Source organism: Rutilus rutilus (assembly GCF_951802725.1).
Source record: "Rutilus rutilus genome assembly, chromosome: 14".
In the NCBI taxonomy this organism is placed as follows: domain Eukaryota; kingdom Metazoa; phylum Chordata; class Actinopteri; order Cypriniformes; family Leuciscidae; genus Rutilus; species Rutilus rutilus.
The window spans coordinates 2,711,334-2,729,803 of record NC_140219.1 but is presented as its reverse complement, the minus strand read 5'-3'; the positions used below and the strand labels follow the sequence as shown (position 1 = coordinate 2,729,803).

The 18,470-nt window shown below is 37.3% G+C and overlaps 1 protein-coding gene across 1 annotated transcript in view; it reads left to right on the top strand.

Moving 5' to 3' along the window:
- Positions 1-18,470, top strand: part of trpc3 (transient receptor potential cation channel, subfamily C, member 3) — a 56,552-nt gene that overhangs the window by 1,295 nt on the left and 36,787 nt on the right. Inside the window, exons 2-4 of the mRNA XM_084431069.1 lie at positions 8,145-8,910; positions 10,533-10,583; positions 14,927-15,112. Coding sequence (XP_084287195.1) covers positions 8,145-8,910; positions 10,533-10,583; positions 14,927-15,112 — 1,003 coding nt within the window. The remainder of the gene's footprint in view (positions 1-8,144; positions 8,911-10,532; positions 10,584-14,926; positions 15,113-18,470) is intronic.

Below are 18,470 nucleotides of genomic sequence, written 5' to 3'. Positions count from 1 at the left end.
TTGATTTTATCAAAACAACTTACTTGCCTTCAAGGTACAGTATACATTTTACCAGCTCATGTTTGTAAAATGAAATGCAATTCAGATATGTCCACTGTTGACAAGGCCACATTAATGCACAGGCTTACCTGGGCTGAACTGAAGCCCAGGGGCCTCCCAAGTTCAGGGGCCTCCCATGTTCAGGTTCCTGATGAGCTGAAAAGGTCATATTGTTTTGTAACTTGTCAGGTTTTCTGTCAATCACTCTAATCGCACGTTACATGTCTGCTGACTGGGTGACCCACGTGGCCCCATAAGCCCCGATCACACAGTCGCTGTATGTCGCTAGTCTCTATACTGTGAAGTCGCCTGTGGGCGTTGGTAGTGCTGTCGCTCTAATGTTATTGGTAGACCGCTCGTCTGGCCACATCTATACAAAACACCATCACAAGTGATACAACTATATTATTTTAATTTGACTAGGAATTAGGCTCAAAAGAAACAGTATGCTGTTGGGAGAGTGTTTCTATATTACCACACAGCAGTGTTCAGTGGATTAAATCATTTATATTAGATTAACGATCGATCAGTCTACAAATTAAACTCACTCATACTGTCATAAATTACTAAAACATCATCCGAATTTGACAATTAATCAATTTTCTTGTCCCTAATAGTCAACATAATGCAGGGGAAACTGTCAAATGAACTGCTGCAGTGCTAAACTTGCATCATAAAACTACAATACTCAAATTATAAATGTATGAATTAAACTCCCTGAGAGTGTCGACAGTTTCTTTTCCATGCATCGTTTTATTATATCCATGTTTGTGGTTACAGTCAAATCATATAAAACAGTGAAATCGCCCTCGAACTCTTCTGTCTTGCCTGCACTCGAGACTCGAGACGGGAGCTGAGCTCCACTGAAAGGCTTCTTTCCTATTGGTTGTCGCTCACGAAAATCTCTTCTCATTTGCATAAAGTTGAAATTTCAACTGATGTAGATTACTAGCCTGGGAAAACCCAGACAAACTTCCGGCAAATTTAGATTTGCTCTGCAAGTAGTCTGGCAAAGAGCCCATTCAAGCCGATTTCTAATCCGTCCAAATCGAGGCACCGATCAGAAACGTTGAGGCGGGCTTTACACGATGACGATCGCTCTGATTGGTTTTAGGTCTATCCAATTGCGCCCAGAGGCATTTGAGCGACGTCCGTTGGTGAAGCGCACCAACTTTTAAATGCATTATTATATTCAAATTGCAAACACACGAGGACAGTCTCCATGAAAGACCCACTGGCAGATGAACGTGCTGCTACATTTCTCTCCGAAACGGTAGGAAATTAAATTAGATTTAATGGAGGATTTTAACTGTGACAAGATGATTGACAGGGCAGTTTACGTGACAGGATGCACGCGACAGATCCGTCCGATAAAGATGACGAAGTAGTATGTCCCAAAGCTTGCCTACTTTTTTTTACACATTCAAAAGTAAATACCTTTTCTTCACAAAAAGAGTACGTACTTTTATGGCGTAGTGTAACTTAGGCGAATTGGGACGCAGCATATGGCTTTACACGATGACGATCGCTCTGATTGGTTTTAGGTCTATCTAATTGCGCCCAGAGGCATTTGAGCGACGTCCGTTGGCGACGCCCCTTTGGAAATGAGTTATTAATGAAGCTTTGCCAGACCATAACTCAGTTACTACTGAGAATGGTCTGGTTTTAACCAGACTAGTAGATTACCTAGATATTACACTTTTTTAAAATGAGACTCTATAAATCGAGGGGATGGGGGGCCTACAAAACCTCTCAGCCTCGGGGCCTAACATTAGGCTCTGACTGTTGAACATTAAAATATTTATAAAATTAATTAAACTAATACTTTTTACAGGAGCTCAAACCTGAAAAGCTGAAAAGAGATTGTTATATTTTCTCATAAGCATGTTTTATTGTGCAAAAGTTGGGATTTTTTTCACTCATTTTCAAGTCTTCTTGATCAATTAGAAAATATAGCACAGCATTTGAGGTCCTGCTCATGTCTGTGGCACAAAGTTGCAAAGTTCAAGTACTCGTGATGGGCAATGATATAGTGATAGATTTTGGCCACTAAAGAAGTACGACGGCTGTCTTGATTTATGACCTCTGTGTTGACGTGTGCTTTTCAGGATAGACATGATAATGAATGAATTCAGATCTGGAACTGGTCTTTCAATACATCAGCGAGTCAGAATGAGCATTTGTGTGAGTGATGCTTTCATTAACGGTGGATGTGCTTCTGTGCACATGCTGTCCAGACTCTGAAATGCCCACAGATGTTGATCTGCGTGTTGTTTCTGAGTAAAACAGAGCTGCAGAATGACAGATATAGGCCTTGAAGCATTGCTGTGTGTGAACATATATGCATAGCAGGCACGTTTAACTCTCACTTCTGCACATGATTAACAGCGAGCTGCATAATTTACATCAATTGATCCATTTTTCACCATAACGGAGAGGGTGTTTTAATGAAAGGAATAGAAATAGCTTCAGCTCACTTTTTCTCTCTTTCTCCATAAATGTGATTCAACTCTGAATTTCTGATTTCTGTGCTCCAATTTGCTTTACCATGAGTCACCTTTTACAGCAACATCATCATCATCCTTAATATTAGGAAAGCATTCGTATTAGATGATGTGAAATTGCAGCAAAAATTCCACAAAACAGATCATCTATGTCTGATATTAATATTAATATCCAGTAAACGATATACTGTAGCCTGTCAAACAGGACCATTAATTAGCCCATATTTGACCATTTCAATTATTTTCGCACATTTTTGAGAATGTATGTTCATTAAACAAACACTGAATGTTCTCACAACATTCTGCAAACCTAAAAACAACATTCTGTCTTCATGAAGAAAACTGTCCTGGCGCACCTTAAAAATGCATGTTCTGAAAACGTATTGGGAACAAAACAATTTGTTATGTGGGTTATGATCTTAAAAATTTTTTTTTTTTTTTTTCATATGAATGCTTATGCTTAAATGCTTGATATTCATCATGTTGTAGACAAGTATAAATTGAGCCATATGCACAAATATGCACAAGTGTATAGCTCAAGAAAACGCCAAGGTCATGGGTTTGATTCCCAGGGAATTCATGAATTGAGATATACGTTGAATGCATGTAATGTAAATATATATTTTTTAAAGTAAGCTCAAATGTAAGAGAGTTTTTCTTTGTTTCTCACTACATTTGGTCATTCCATAATTCCCATACTTGTTATTTAATAGTTTTGATGAGGTTACACGCAGAAGGAAGTTCACTCAAACTTCTCTCCAGAGCAGATAAAGTCGTTTTCGGGTTGTCTGCTAGAGTCCAGGGGTTTTAGGGCTCTGCGTTTATTGAATCATGGTAGAGTTTGAGCCGCAGATTTCCAGCTGAACGCTTCTCTCCTCCTCTCCTCCTCTCCTCCTCTCGTGACCTGAGCTGAGCTGTGTGAAATCAATTACCCTGCTCAAGTAAATCCTGAAGACCGGGTCCAAATTCAGCCTTTAAATTAAACAAACTCATTCTATTAGGGCTGTACGATATATCGATATATAAGTCACATCGTATGATGTGGATGTCAAGTATAGGGATCGTAGTTGATCCGTACGGATTGCAAAGTTTAACCTGTTTATCATTTGCACATGTTTTAGGTCCGGTCAGCTTAAAGCTACACTGTGAAAGATTTTCTCCCATCTAGCGGTGAAATTGTATTTGACTACCATCTGAATATTACTTTCCAGCCCTTTCCAGCCCCGAGGGCGTTTTAACTCCTACGGTGGCCCGTATTATTCCAAGATTATAGAGCTATAGATGCTATAGTTAGCCAAGCAACTATAAAACTTTGAATTTACACAAATAGGCGGCATGACCTGTCGAGAAGAAAGTGTTTAAACTTCCTTTTAAAATCCTTGCTACTCCAGTATTGACTTTGGTCTTGTTGATTTTCCTGTCGCATTATCTTTTTAATTCTCTCTTTCGCTTCCTTGGCGACTCTGTTACATTGTCCTCGAGAATCGCGAGATCCTCCATCTTCAACAGGCTTTCAAATCTGCCGGCAGTCGAGAGTAATCTCCCCCTCGCGTTCGTCACGGTGCCACTGAGTGTAAAAGCACGAAAGGCGAAGCTTGAATTTCCAGGTGCGTCCCTCTTGGGCTAATGTATTTTCAAGATGGAGGCGCAACATGGCTGCCGCCATTCGAGCGACTCGCTCGTATGTATTCTGAATGGCAGATTCTACGCTTAACGGGAATACTTGATTAGTTGGTGGAAGTAATTACACATGAATGAGCACATATCATTTTGAAAGAACAAAGGGATTTTTGTGAAGAATCAACTTAAAAATTACCCAGTGTAGCTTTAAAGGGGTGGTTGATTATGATTTGACTTTTCTAACTTTAGTTAGTGTGTAATGTTGCTGTTTGATCATAAACAACATCTGCAAAGTTACAACGCTCATAGTTCAAAGCAAAGGGAGATATTTGCTTTTAAAGAAATCACTTTTTAAGGACTACAACAAACGGCTGGTAGAGACTACACCACATTCCTCTCGGGTTAGTGACATCACCAACCCTAGAATTTACATAAACCCCGCCTCCGGGAATGCGATTTACAGATTATCAAGACAGATTATGCTAATGACTAGAAGATGCTACACAAATTCATCAACTAACCATTCAGAAATGTCCTGTTGCTTCTACATGTTGTCACTTCTTCTTGAGTCTCTCCATCATTGTCTGAATCCGGGTTGAACATTAAAGGCTAAAAGTTTTTGAAATGTTCAGTGCATGTGTGTGTGAGGTAAAAGGACACAAGCACTTGAAGCTCCGCCCCCTGTGCCGGGAGCAGCAGCTCATTTGCATTTAAAGAGACAGACACAAAAACAGTTTGTTTTTGCTCACCATCAAAAAGTGACAACTTTAACATGCCATATAAAAATATCTGTGGGGTATTTTGAGCTAAAACTTCACACACACTTATCAGAGACTTATTTTACATCTTGTGAAAAGTGCATTACAGCACCCCTTTAAACATTCAAGTGATTTTAAACCATTTCAGTGGAAGAAGACGAGAGAGAGCTGAACACGCGCTGAACACCGAATCCTGTGCTCTTTCGCGTCTGTTTGTACTTTAAAGGGATAGTTCACTTTGAAATAAAATTTTGGTATGTTTTAGCTTACCTCAAGGGCATCCAAGATGTAGGTGTCTTTTTTTCCGCAGTAGTTTCAATTTTGATATTTTTAGGTCAAACCATTCTTGTCTGTCAGTCATATAATGCAGGTCGATGGTCACTGTCTCAAAACACAAGCACAGAGTCCAAATTAAAACAATTCCCCATCGTCCAAATGAAACAATTCCCCATCATAAGTACACATTGATGGCCTAAGACACGAAACGAGCGGTTTGTGTGAGAAAACGAACAGTATTTATATCGTTGTTATCTCTTGAACACAGCACACGTCCAAATGATCTGACGGCGCGGGCCGTTAAAGTGACAGCAGCCTAATAAACCTGATGTTAAGATGTTAACCAAACAACAAAATAGAAGCTTTTCATTTATATTTAATTTATACAGTGAAGACTATGCAGTGTTATTTTAAATTTGATAATTCAAGTTCTGAATCTGATTCTGAATACTGTTAGATTTACCTGAAAAATTAAAGCAGTTTAATTTATATTTATCTATGCTTGTAATTTGTTTATAATTTTCTATGCAGATTCGCAAAAAAATCACCTAAATCAATCTAGAATTATTCATTCTTCCAAATAGAGCTATTCAAGTCATCTGGTGGATTTATTTTTTTCATATCGCAATATATATATATATATATATATACCAGAAAAACTAAATATCCCAATGTCAGTTTTTTCCAATATTGGGATCACCAGGAAAAGCATGCAGTAGATAAACTTTCGTTTGATGTCTTGAAAACTATTTGTATTTATTTATAAGAGAACAATAACAGAATCAATACGGTTTCTTTCGGCTTTTCATTTCTGAATCTTTTTTAATGTGTTCTTGAGATTTGCTGGCACTGTGTGTATGTTTTGAAGGATTATACTGTGTTGAAGCAGAGAAGTGTGTCTGTGGCGTGTAATGTGTTTTATTAGTTTAATACAGCATGATTGTGGCTCAGGAAACAGTGTTGGTGGATTCTCTTGAGATTTTAATACTAGGGAGTTTAAAAGCACAGAATTACTGGCAAAAGTCATGGAAATTCATCGGTCAAAAGCTGTGGAAACCCTTTCAGAATAAACATTTGTAATTTTGGGAGAGTTCTAGTACCAAAATCCCAACTCCCAACCAATTCCCCAAATGTTTAGGATGTTTTTTAGACTTTGTATGATACAGACTGTAGAGAGGAAAGTATAGGATTCGACTGACTGCAATCAAACCGGCAGCTTTCACCATGATGTATGTCTCAAGATGTCAGGAGTTTGTCAACGCAGGCTCAATAACTTTTAAAGCCCCCCTGTTGTCAATAATTTTATTCCTTAACTCGTCTTTGATCACCAAAATGACATTTAAATGTTTTTTCCTTGAAAACAAATTCTTCATGCCTTATAATAGCTTGAATGTAACTCAACACCCTTGCCTCATTTAGTATGCGCAGTTCTATGAATATGCAAATGAGCCCCGCCTCCACTCACTCACTCAGCTCAGAGATCCACTGGTTGACGATCACACGTTGATCTGATTGGTTACAAGGTAGTTTGTGACGTCAGAAACACCAGCGATTTCAAAGCGTGTGTTTGAGACTGTCTTTGGTTCACTGCAGTTTTAAGGAGGAAATACTCAGCAATGGTGTCGACTTATGAACTTACACATGCTTTGTCTTAAAGCATATTAATGCGCACCACATTGACACATAAACAACATTAAAAGCTTGATTTTCACCACAGGGGGACTTTAATACTGTAATAAGTATTCACTGTTGCCTGTTCTGTTCCCCTCGAGTGCTTACTAAATGTGAGTCAGCTGGATTTCAGCACAGACGTCACTCCACCTGTTGTCTGAACGTGGCATCTGTTGCGTTTCATTAAAAAGCTATTAAAAGCCAGAGGGCGATCTCGCCTTCAGCAGGACCGTCCGACCCGAATCACCTCAGCTTTGCATCCCTGTGGGATCACGTCTCTGACGACACGCCACTTCTCATCTCTCTCACTCTGAGAGACACTCAACATGTTGGATGAAGAGTGACGTGAGGTTTAACCAAGCGACTATACGTGCACTTCCATTTGGATGAGCTTGACGTATAGGGTCTGATTGTCAACCATATAGAACTGGATAATATTCTGAATGTTCTGATCCAATCTGACTTCTGACACTAATCACACACGGTTCGTTCATTGGCCAGAGGAGAACTGAGCGACTCAGGTTTCTCCCAAGGTTTTTTTTCTCCATTCTGTCACTGATGAAGTTTTGGTTCCTCGCCTCTGTCGCCTTTGGCTTGCTTAGTTGAAAACATTTAATTTAATATTCAACAATATTATTGAAAATGCATGAGTCCACATTACAATTTAGAGTGATCTGTTATCAGAGGTCACTGTCTAAGTTATGTATTTTAGAAATGTACATATACAAAAACTGTATTAATTTAAACAATGTAATAATTTAATGCAGAAACAAGGAGCTCATTGAAGTAATGAATACTTGTTTGTTAACAAATGATCATGGCATTTAGAAAAAAGTAGCATTGGTGCATGTTGATTCAGAGTTGGCGTCATCTGAAGTCTTCGCGGGGGTCGGCGCCGTCTCGTCACAGGTGTTGGTCATCTGAAGTCTTCATAAGAGGCTGGAGACCCAAACCGGAGCTGACATACTCTCTCGTTACCTCAGGACGGGCATCCCGAGATAAAACAGAGAAGCAAAGAAAAAATAATTAGCATTAAGCAAGAATAATCATGTGCATTTGATCTGATATAACTCTATAAGGTGAGGAGATGCATTATATGAATGCTAGGCTAAAGAGATGCGTCTTTAATCTTATTTTCTTCTAGAAACAAACTTTGTTGCATTGTTTAACTCTGCTTTGAAACAATCTGTATTGTAAAAAGCGCTATATAAATAAAGCTTGACTTGACTTGATTGTAATGCACACAAGGTATAAATACTTGTTTTTCACTCTGCAGGAAATCCTCGGATGCTTTCCCCCATCGCAGGATGACCCTAACGCGAGAAAAGGGTCGACGCCAAGCGATTCGCGGACCGGCGTTCATGTTCAACGCTCGGGGAAGCAGTCTGACAGCAGAAGAGGAACGCTTTCTAGACGCAGCGGAGTACGGGAACATCCCAGTGGTCCGAAAGATGCTAGAAGAATCATCCACGCTCAACGTGAACTGCGTGGACTACATGGGACAGAACGGACTGCAATTAGCCGTGGGTAACGAACACCTAGAGGTCACCGAGCTTCTCCTGCGACGAGACAACCTGGCCCGTGTCGGGGATGCCCTCCTGTTAGCCATTTCCAAAGGTTACATACGAATCGTGGAGGCCATTCTGGGACATCCGTCATTCGCGAGCAGCGAACGATTGACCCGAAGCCCCTGCGAGTTGCAAGACGACGACTTCTACTCGTACGACGAGGACGGCACGCGGTTCTCGCCCGATATCACTCCGATCATCTTAGCCGCGCACTGCCAGAAATACGAAGTGGTGCACATGCTACTAATGAAAGGCGCCAGGATCGAGCGACCACACGACTACTTCTGCAAGTGTGCCGAGTGCACGGAGAAGCAGAGAAAAGACGCGTTCAGCCACTCGCGGTCTAGGATAAACGCGTATCGTGGACTCGCTAGCCCGGCGTATCTCTCTTTATCCAGCGAGGATCCCGTACTGACCGCGCTGGAGCTGAGCAATGAGCTCGCCAAGCTCGCCAACATCGAAAAGGAGTTTAAGGTAGGAGGAATGGACCAACATGGTGTTTTTTTTTTTTAAATGTGCACCATTTTTTTTGCTTTAATATCATGTTTTGATTTTTCCTTAAATATTTTGCATAATAGTTGTATTGGCCACGTACACACAGCAACGTTTTGGGGAGTCACAGCCACTTTTTAATTAAAAGAGCGAATCTTTTAAATTATTGCGTTGCGTGAAAATGATACAGGAGTCACTCTTATGTTTCCATCCAAAGTTGCGAATTTAACTTATGCGGAACTTTGGATTATCGCATAAAAATAAAAGAGTAAAGCAAAGTTTTCATTCCATAATTTAAAAATCGTCAATTCCTGAGAAACTGAAGCTAAATATCACTAAGAAAAAGTATTTTTTGGTGCGCATCGGGGAATTGATTCGGTAAATGTGTTTCCATCATAGTTTATGCACATGTTTTCTTATTGGATAAAAAGCTTTTGAAGGGATGAAGCTTTGTTTCCACCACTGAATAAAAAACTAAAAAAGCTAATTGCAACTAATTGCAAAAAAAAATAAAAAAATTCTCAGAATTGCATGATCTAAACTTGCAATTGCAAGATATAGTCAGAATTGCATGATATAAAGTCGCATTTGAATGTTATAAAATCAGAATTGCGTGTTATGTCAGAAATGTGAGAAATAAACTCGCAATTTAGTCTTTTTTCCTCAGAATTGAACTATAATAGAAAAGACAGAATTTCGAGATATAAATTGCGAGAAAAAAGTGAGAATTGCAAGTTATAGTCAAAATTGTGAGGTAAACTTGCAATTGCGAGTTTATATCTCACAATTCCGACTTTTATAACTCGAGTTTGTTGACATCATAAATTGCATTTTGCAGTCAGAATTATGAGATTAAAAGTCGCAATTATCATTTAAATTGTTTTATATCTGTGGCCGAAACAAGCTATATGTATTCGTAATTTCGTACAATGTGCATTGTGTGAAAATGTGTGATTTTTAGAAAAAATAAGCTTGAAGGTAAGCAGTTCGTAGGAAAGCGTACGGTTTCATTTGAATCGGCCACAAATTAAAACATAGTTACGTGTCATTGCCATGATATTAATAGGGTTGCCTATTTTTTCCAATTCCCACAAATAAATTACACTTCTGATTTTTATGGCATTTATCGCAGCAGGCAAAGTGTTTTTTTCATTTGCTGTTGCATAAAATACGCATAAAATACGAAATTCTAACCCTGCGCCTGTAAACCGTTTATTTTTGTTGCGCAAAAGACGAATGACATTCTGTACCTTAAAGCACTAAATACATTCGAGTAACTTGTATTTTATTTTTAGATATTAGTGTTCTACCGTGATTCCGATTCGTAAGCACATGACTCTTTTGAGTTGTCTTTGATGAATCAGTCAAACAGATCTCGAATCGAATCAGATTCAGTGAATCGTTCAGAGATGACAAATGACTCCCTCACTGAACTGAGTCATAATGAACCTGTGTGAACGTGGCCACTCTTTCTCCAGCTGCATTTTGTTGTGTTAAACATGAATTTCCTTCTCCATCCCAAACTCTCTCTCCATTTTAACAGCATTTTAACTTCTGTTGCGTGTGTGTATGTTTGTGTGTGTGTGTGCTGCCGCCGTCGACAGGATAAAAAGAACCGTAATAAAGAGACATCGCAGCACAATGGCTTCACTCTGGTAAATATGTTTGACTACATTCACTAACTCAGACTAACAGTAAATGTCATGCTTGCTGATTCAGCTTTTATGTCAAGGTTAGACTGTCTGTCAGCGTATCAGTGCCGAGCCAGGGATTCACTTCGAGCTCTCTCTTCAGCTCTGTATCAGTACAAGAGCTTTTATTTCAGACAGAATTATGAATTATGTTGTATGTTATATTTTGCTGCAGATCTCATGTGTGTATTCAAAGGCCGCTGTTTCACAAAAAACACTGATAGATAGATAATGCATTCATGTTTGAATCTCACAAAGCCTGTCTAGAACAGGTCATATTTCAAAAGAAATGAAAAATAATATATTTTGCATGAAGAAAATGTATACTATTTGTAAGCACATCTCATTACCGTAATACAGTACAAATGTTTGAAAATTATCTTTTGAGATTTTTTTTCAAGTATTTGTTTGTGATGTTAGTTTATTTAAAGGTGGTACAACATTATGCAGATTTAAATGTATGAGAATCAAATGAAAAGTAAATCATCTGAATGCATTACAGCAATGAGAATTTAGAATTAATTTATATTTATTTAATTAATTATAAGATTTCTGTATATTTTATGTTTATTTCTTTTGATTTGGTGACTTTGGATATGTTCTTTTGTGAGATTCACCAAAATATTGCTTTAGCTCTTGGTGTACTTTTACCTTCTGTCCTATATTGAGCAAATAAATGTCACATTTTCGCAGCTATTGTACACTCATAATACCCACTTTGATAACGTCATGATGTCTGGGTTCAACATATGGTCAGTTATATTGCTTTCCTCATGCTGATAAGAGGTTTGTTGTCGTCCTGGTGGTGTGAGAAGGTAAAATGAATCCCACAGAGAACAATAAAACACACAGCATGTCATGTTTTAAACAGAACCTCAGCAGCAGTGCATGCTGGGAGATCACACTCATATATGACCCTGGACCACAAAACCAGTCACAAGGGTCTTTTTTTTATTTATTGAGATTTATATATCATATGGAGGCTGAATAAATAAGCTTTTCATTTACATTGCTGCATGGTTTGTTATGATAGGACAATATTTGGTCGAGATACGACTATTGTAAATCTGGAATCTGAGGGTGCAAAAAAATCGAAACATTGAGAAAATCTCCTTTAAAGTTGTTCATTTATGTTCTCAATTGTGCTGCATTCACTCACAAATGATAATTTTTTATAAATTTAAGGTAGGAAATGTACAAAATATCTTCATGGAACATGATCTTTACTTAATATCCTAATGATTTTTGGCATAAAAAAATAAAAATGTATAATTTTGACCCGTACAATGTATTGTTGGCTATTGCCACAGATATACCCGTGCGACTCGTGACTGGTTTTGCGGTCCAGGGTCACATATGGATGACTACACACTGTTTGATTATGCTTATTCAATCATTCAATTAATTTCTGCTTGGTAAAAGATTTATTCAGTGTAAATCAGTCAGAGAATCATCCAGGATGATTCACATAAACACAGACTCTCATGATTCACATAGATTCTCATGATTCACATCTCATGATTCACATAGACTCTCATGATTCACATAGACTCTCATGATTCACATAGACTCTCATGATTCACATAGACTCTCATGATTCACATAAATTCTCATGATTCACATAGACTCTCATGATTCACATAAATTCTCATGACTCGCATAGACTCTCATGATTCACATAGACTCTCATGATTCACATAGACTCTATCATGATTCACATAGACTCTCTCATGATTCACATAGCCTGCGTCCCAATGTGCATACTATCCATCCTATATAGTATGTGACATTAGTAATTGTCAATACTATTTAGGGCAGATAGGGCGGATAGTATGCACATTGGGACGCAGGAATAGTTTCTCATGATTCACATAGACTCATGATTCACATAGACTCTCATGATTCACATAGACTCTCATGATTCACATAGACTCTCTCATGATTCACATAGATTCTCATGATTCACATAGACTCATGATTCACATAGACTCTCTCATGATTCACATAGATTCTCATGATTCACATAGACTCTCTCATGATTCACATAGACTCTCTCATGATTCACATAGACTCTCTCATGATTCACATAGATTCTCATGATTCACATAGACTCATGATTCACATAGACTCTCTCATGATTCACATAGACTCATGACTCATGTCAAGTGAATCAATCAAGAGTTCTAGAAAACACAGTTCATTGCTATTGGAAATAGTTCAGAGTTAAGACTCCATCACATTTAATTAATTTCAGAGATTTGTTAATTTCAATGTATTCAATTTTTTTTCTTTGAAATAATATGCACAAGTGATTCATTTACATTAAGCCCAGTAATACATATTATAAATTGTGTGAGTTTTGATTTCATGTTGACTTTAACTCACCCATTTCTGTTGTTTTATGGTGTGATTTTAATGTGTAACTCTTTTCTGTTCCAAGGACTTTTCTAACAATGAAAAAAATTCTAACTGGACTCAAATTATTTATTTACTGTACTTAACATATGAATATCAGTAGCTGTACATTTTTAGAAGAAAATGTTCTATATAGAATCTTAAGGGGTTCCATCATGGGGTAATTTTATACATTTAGTTTTAATGTAGTTTTAATTAATTAAATTAAATGTTATGAATTACGCAGCTTGCAAACAGAGTTTGTCATTCGAAAATATTGAAATAACCCGTTAATCCTGAAAGTATTATGCATTCATTTGAGACATTAAAAAATGAAGCATTGTCTTAGTTTGTTAGACTTCAAACATGATGAATAAAAGTGATGTTAGTGAAAAGATCCGGACAGATACAGACCTTAGATTTAAAATGTTATACAGTACGTTAATACATTTGTATAAATGTCCAAATACTTTTTGTGGTCAAATCATGTTTTGCTGCTTCCCTGCTGTTCAGGTATGAACTAGTGAAAAATGTTCTAGACTTGCGGTAATGTTTTGATATCAAGAATGATTTATTATTCCAGGCCAGACAATTTTCCTTAAAGAACAACAAAACTTTAATTTAGCCACAACCAACGATAATTGTAGTTTGATCACAATCACGAACTGAACCATGTTCCCTGTGAAAAAATTGCAAGTCTTGGAAGAATTTTGTTGGATCAGACCATTGCTTTCTTTCTTTTTCCAAGAGAACTATAACTTTTTTTTTGCACCGTGTTTGAACTTTGTTTGATGGATTCTGACATGTATCTCCTTGAGTCGGCTGTTGGTTGCAGTGGTTGTTTGAGTCTGACAACCTTTTCAACCGAAAGGCCCCTGTGGACGGTGAATTCATTTAAAGAGGAGCTATTCTGCTTTCTTCTCATGTTCATCTTTCTTCAGTGTGTAATGTTGCAGTTTGATCATGAAAAATCTCTGCAAAGTCACACAGTTCTTCTCTATATCAGTGTCAGTGTTTCTGAACTCCTGAAACGCCTCCATTGTAGTCTTGAGTTTCTTCCGGGAACGAACACGTCACAATATTCCTCATTATAATAATTAATGCGCAGAATAAAGGGGCGGGGCCTGGTTGAGTTAGTTAGTAGTGTGTTAAACTGGCGGTTATGGGAAGGAGCGGGACATTTCCCCAACACACTCGAAGCACTCGACCAATCACAACACACTGCTCCAGCCGACCAATCAGAGCACAGTGTGCTTTTCAGAAGGAGGGGCTTCATAGAGACAGGAACTAAACAGGAGTGTGTTTCCCGAAAGCATCGTTAGCCAACTATGTTCGCAAGTTCCGTCGTTATCAGCAGTTCAACGAGTCTTGTGTTTCCCGAAGCCATCGTTCGTGTTTTAGTTTGTCAAGAGATTTAAAGCGTTGTGTTTGAAGAGTGCGCATGTGTGAACGAGCTCTAGTGCGTGAGAACGAGCCTAGATCTTATATAAATCTTTAAATAAAGCAAAATAACTGAGAAAAATAAGAAATATTCCTCAGATGCCGTCTGTAATTTATAGCAAAACATCTAGCATTAATTCGATCTCAAGCAGATTCATTAAAGAAGTTATTACTCCACCACGTGCGTGACGTCATTAACCAACATGGTTCAACGACCAATTTGCGATTTTCGGGAAACGATGCATCGTACTGTGATAGTGAAGCAGAGAGTTACGTCGCTGTATGGGAAACACAGTCCAGAGCGTTACTGACAGACTGGGAAATGTGGAGCTGCAACAATGGAGAATATGAGGAAAATAATCAACATTCAAGCAGGAAAACCTGTTCTAGAGCTCGAAAACAATAGACTTTGTAAAAGGTTATAATAGGCCTCTTCTAAACAACTGATCTGCTCTTTCTCTGCTTCTCCACAGAACGACTACAGAAAGCTGTCTATGCAGTGTAAAGACTTTGTGGTTGGCGTTCTGGATCTGTGCCGAGACACCGAGGAGGTCGAGGCCATCCTGAACGGAGATATATCGGCCGAGCTCGAGGAAGGCCAGCATCATCGCTCACTGCTCAGTCGAGTCAAGCTGGCCATTAAATACGAGGTCAAGAAGGCAAGTGTCCGTATAATCATGCCTATTCATAGGGAACACTACACTTCTTCTTTTTTACACTTTTTTTTTTTTTTTAGATGTAACAAAATTATGGCAGCATATTACAACAATATTATTAAGTAAAATATCTCTTTTACATAATATTAATAAAAAATTATACAAAAAATTAACTGATAATAAATAAAAACAATTCAGTTATCTATACATTAACAAGAGTTGGAAATACTCATGTATACAAGAGAAGCAAATTATGATATAAAAAGGGGTGATTTAGGAAAACCAGTAAATTAATAAATTATTAATGGTTTAGTAGGAAGAAAATGTGAGTATTTTATCTCCTTCTACCTCATTTATTATATTACTAAAATCATAGTTTGAAGTAAAGGATATTAAAGGTTTCCAAATATTCTAAAAAAAACACAGTTTACCTTTCAAATGTCACATGATCCTTCAGAAATCATTCTAATATGATGATTTGATGATCAAGAAACATTTATGATTATCAGCAATGCTGAAAATGAAAGTTTGGGGGCAATATAAAAATGTGAACACATTAAATTTATCGAAAGTGACATATATATTTATAAAGATGCTATTCTTTTTTAATTTTCCATTCATTAAAGAATTCTGAGAAAAAAGTATCATGGTTTCCACAAAAGTATGAAGCGGCAAAACTGTTTCTAACACTGGTAGTAATAAGAACCATTATTAATGATTAAAAGTACTGACAATAATTGAGCAACAAATCATCATATTAGAGTGATTTCTGAAGGATCATGTGACACTGAAGACTGGAGTAATGATGCTGAAAATTCAGCTTTGATCACAGGAATAAATTACACTTTACTATATATTCACATAGAAAAGTTTTTTTTTAAGTGTTAATAATATTTCACTATATTTTTACTGTATTTTTAATCAAATAAATGCAACTTTGGTGAGCAGAAGAGACTTCTTTTAAAAACATCCATTATTTATTTTTTTGCTGCCGTATGTGCATTCAATGTTCATCAATGCACAAAAAAAAAAAAAACGTTCGAAGCAAATATAATCTTTCATAATCGGGTAAATCTCATGCTTTCATAATAACACATCATATTTCATCATATAACCACAGTATGTATCGCTGCAGATTGTTAACCTCAATATGCATTTATAAAATAACCTTGTAATAGCCTAAGTGTTAATGAAAAGCTGCTGAAACATTATTTAGGAAGGACGAGGACTGGCGTTTGTCAAAGCTGCTTTGATTTATCGGTCTCTAGTTTCTTCCGAGGACACAATTAACCTTCCCTGGAATCCTGGGTGAAGGATGTCTGCAATTCACTGAGAATGTAATGACGAGAAGTAGATAAAGAGGGACACTTTAATCACATGTGTTTTATTGTGGAAGTGTGACTAATCCTCTGTGCCGACTTAGTTTTGTTTAATCACCGGACACACACACACCTCCAAACAGGCTAACACACACTCTCCGGGACGTGATCGGATGAAGTGTTAATCAGGCTAACAGCAGCATGCGTCAGCGCCCAGCCACCCTGACATAAAGTGTCATTTAAAGATGAGATTTCAAGAGCCCTAAACGCTCCCAGGAGGACCAGGAGTGTGTGAGGACGAGGAGTGTGTGAGGCTCCGGCTCGCGTTAGGAAATGAGTTCAGAGTCAGCCGTCCGCATTACGATGATTACTTCAGTGGTCGCTTCATGCCTGAGAAGTGTTAAATTAAAAGTCGTGAAGCGATTGCTTACTTTCAATGAGAATGACTCTGCTGGCTGGTTGCATTGTCACTTTAAAAAATAAATATTCGATTGGGTGAATCATATGGCGATCATTAAGTTCTTCAAATTTCTTCAGTTTTAAAAAGCATGCTACTAAATTACTCTTAATAGATGTCTTTAAATAGCAGAAATGGTATTTTATAGTATTTCGCCCACTAAAGGGACGTGTAAAGTTACTAATTAAATCTGCAATCGATTTTAACACAGAGAGCAAAGCTCAATGCACAGTTACAGTTATTCTGAATGTGATTATTTGCAATAACTACGATCTTTTTGCACTTTTTACTGATTTTATTCTTATTTTACTTCTTTCTGGTGTGTGCTGGGTTATAAAAAGAACAGTGTGAATCAAAAAAAGAGAAATATTGTAATAGTTATTGTATAGTTTACAAAGCTCTAAACGGAAGTCATGCAATTTATTTGTTAAAATCAGTTCTATTTAAAGTGGCGTTTTATTGGCATGATTGAATGTCACAATAACAAATAAGAATAAAATAGAATTTAAATTTCTAGTTTTTATATATATATATATGAAGAGTTCAGATGCAAAAGCCTCTAAGTGCCATCAGAAATTTTCTTCTAGAATGATAATTTTTATCAATCTCGTATATTTAAGTTCAATAATTTCACTTAAATGGCAATGAAAATTACCTATTAATTGTCATTTAAGTGAAATTACTGAACTTAAATATACGAGATTGATAAAAATGATCATTCTAGAAGAAAATTTCAGATGGCACTTCAACTCTTTTTATATATATATATATATATATATATATATATACATACACACACACACACACACACACATACACATACACACACACACACACACACACACACACACACATAATACACACGCACACAAATCAAAAATACAGAAAATAACACTGAAATATTATTACAATTTAAAATAATGGTTTTCTATTTAAATATTCTTTAATATATAATTTATTACTGTGATGCAAAGCTGAAATTTCAACATCATTACTCCAGTCTTAAGTCACATGACCCTTCAGAAATCATTCTAATATGATGATTTGATACTCAGTTATTATATTGATTTTTATCTTATGTTGAGCGTTAAGAGGTTTCAGTGGTTGTGCAGCTAAAAAATCAGTTTGTGTCTAAATAATTGGAAAAATAACTTTATTTTAGTACGATGTACAAAAGTGACGTGCGCCGCATGAGAGACAGAAACTGTTCCTGCAGCTTCAGTTCGTCTTGCAGATGTAATGTGCCTCTCTGGTGCAGTTTCAGCGATTGCATGATGAGGGATTCGCCATTACCCAGCAGACCGATAGAAACCCGTCTGCCTTGATTCACAGCCAATCAGATTGGACCTTTGCCAGGCTGTTGAGAAATCCATTTTTATGTGAGTGTAACCCGAGAGGAAGGCAAAACCTCAGGAACCTTTTCAAGGTTGTTTGGATTCGCTCCAAGTAGCATTTACTCATCAGAAGAAACGTCAAACCTCAACGGCTGCTTTTGACGAGACCAACGCATCTTATTTCCTCACGCACACATCCCAGGAGAGAATTAAACACGTGCTTCATGACTTTGCTGTGATAGCAGTTAAAT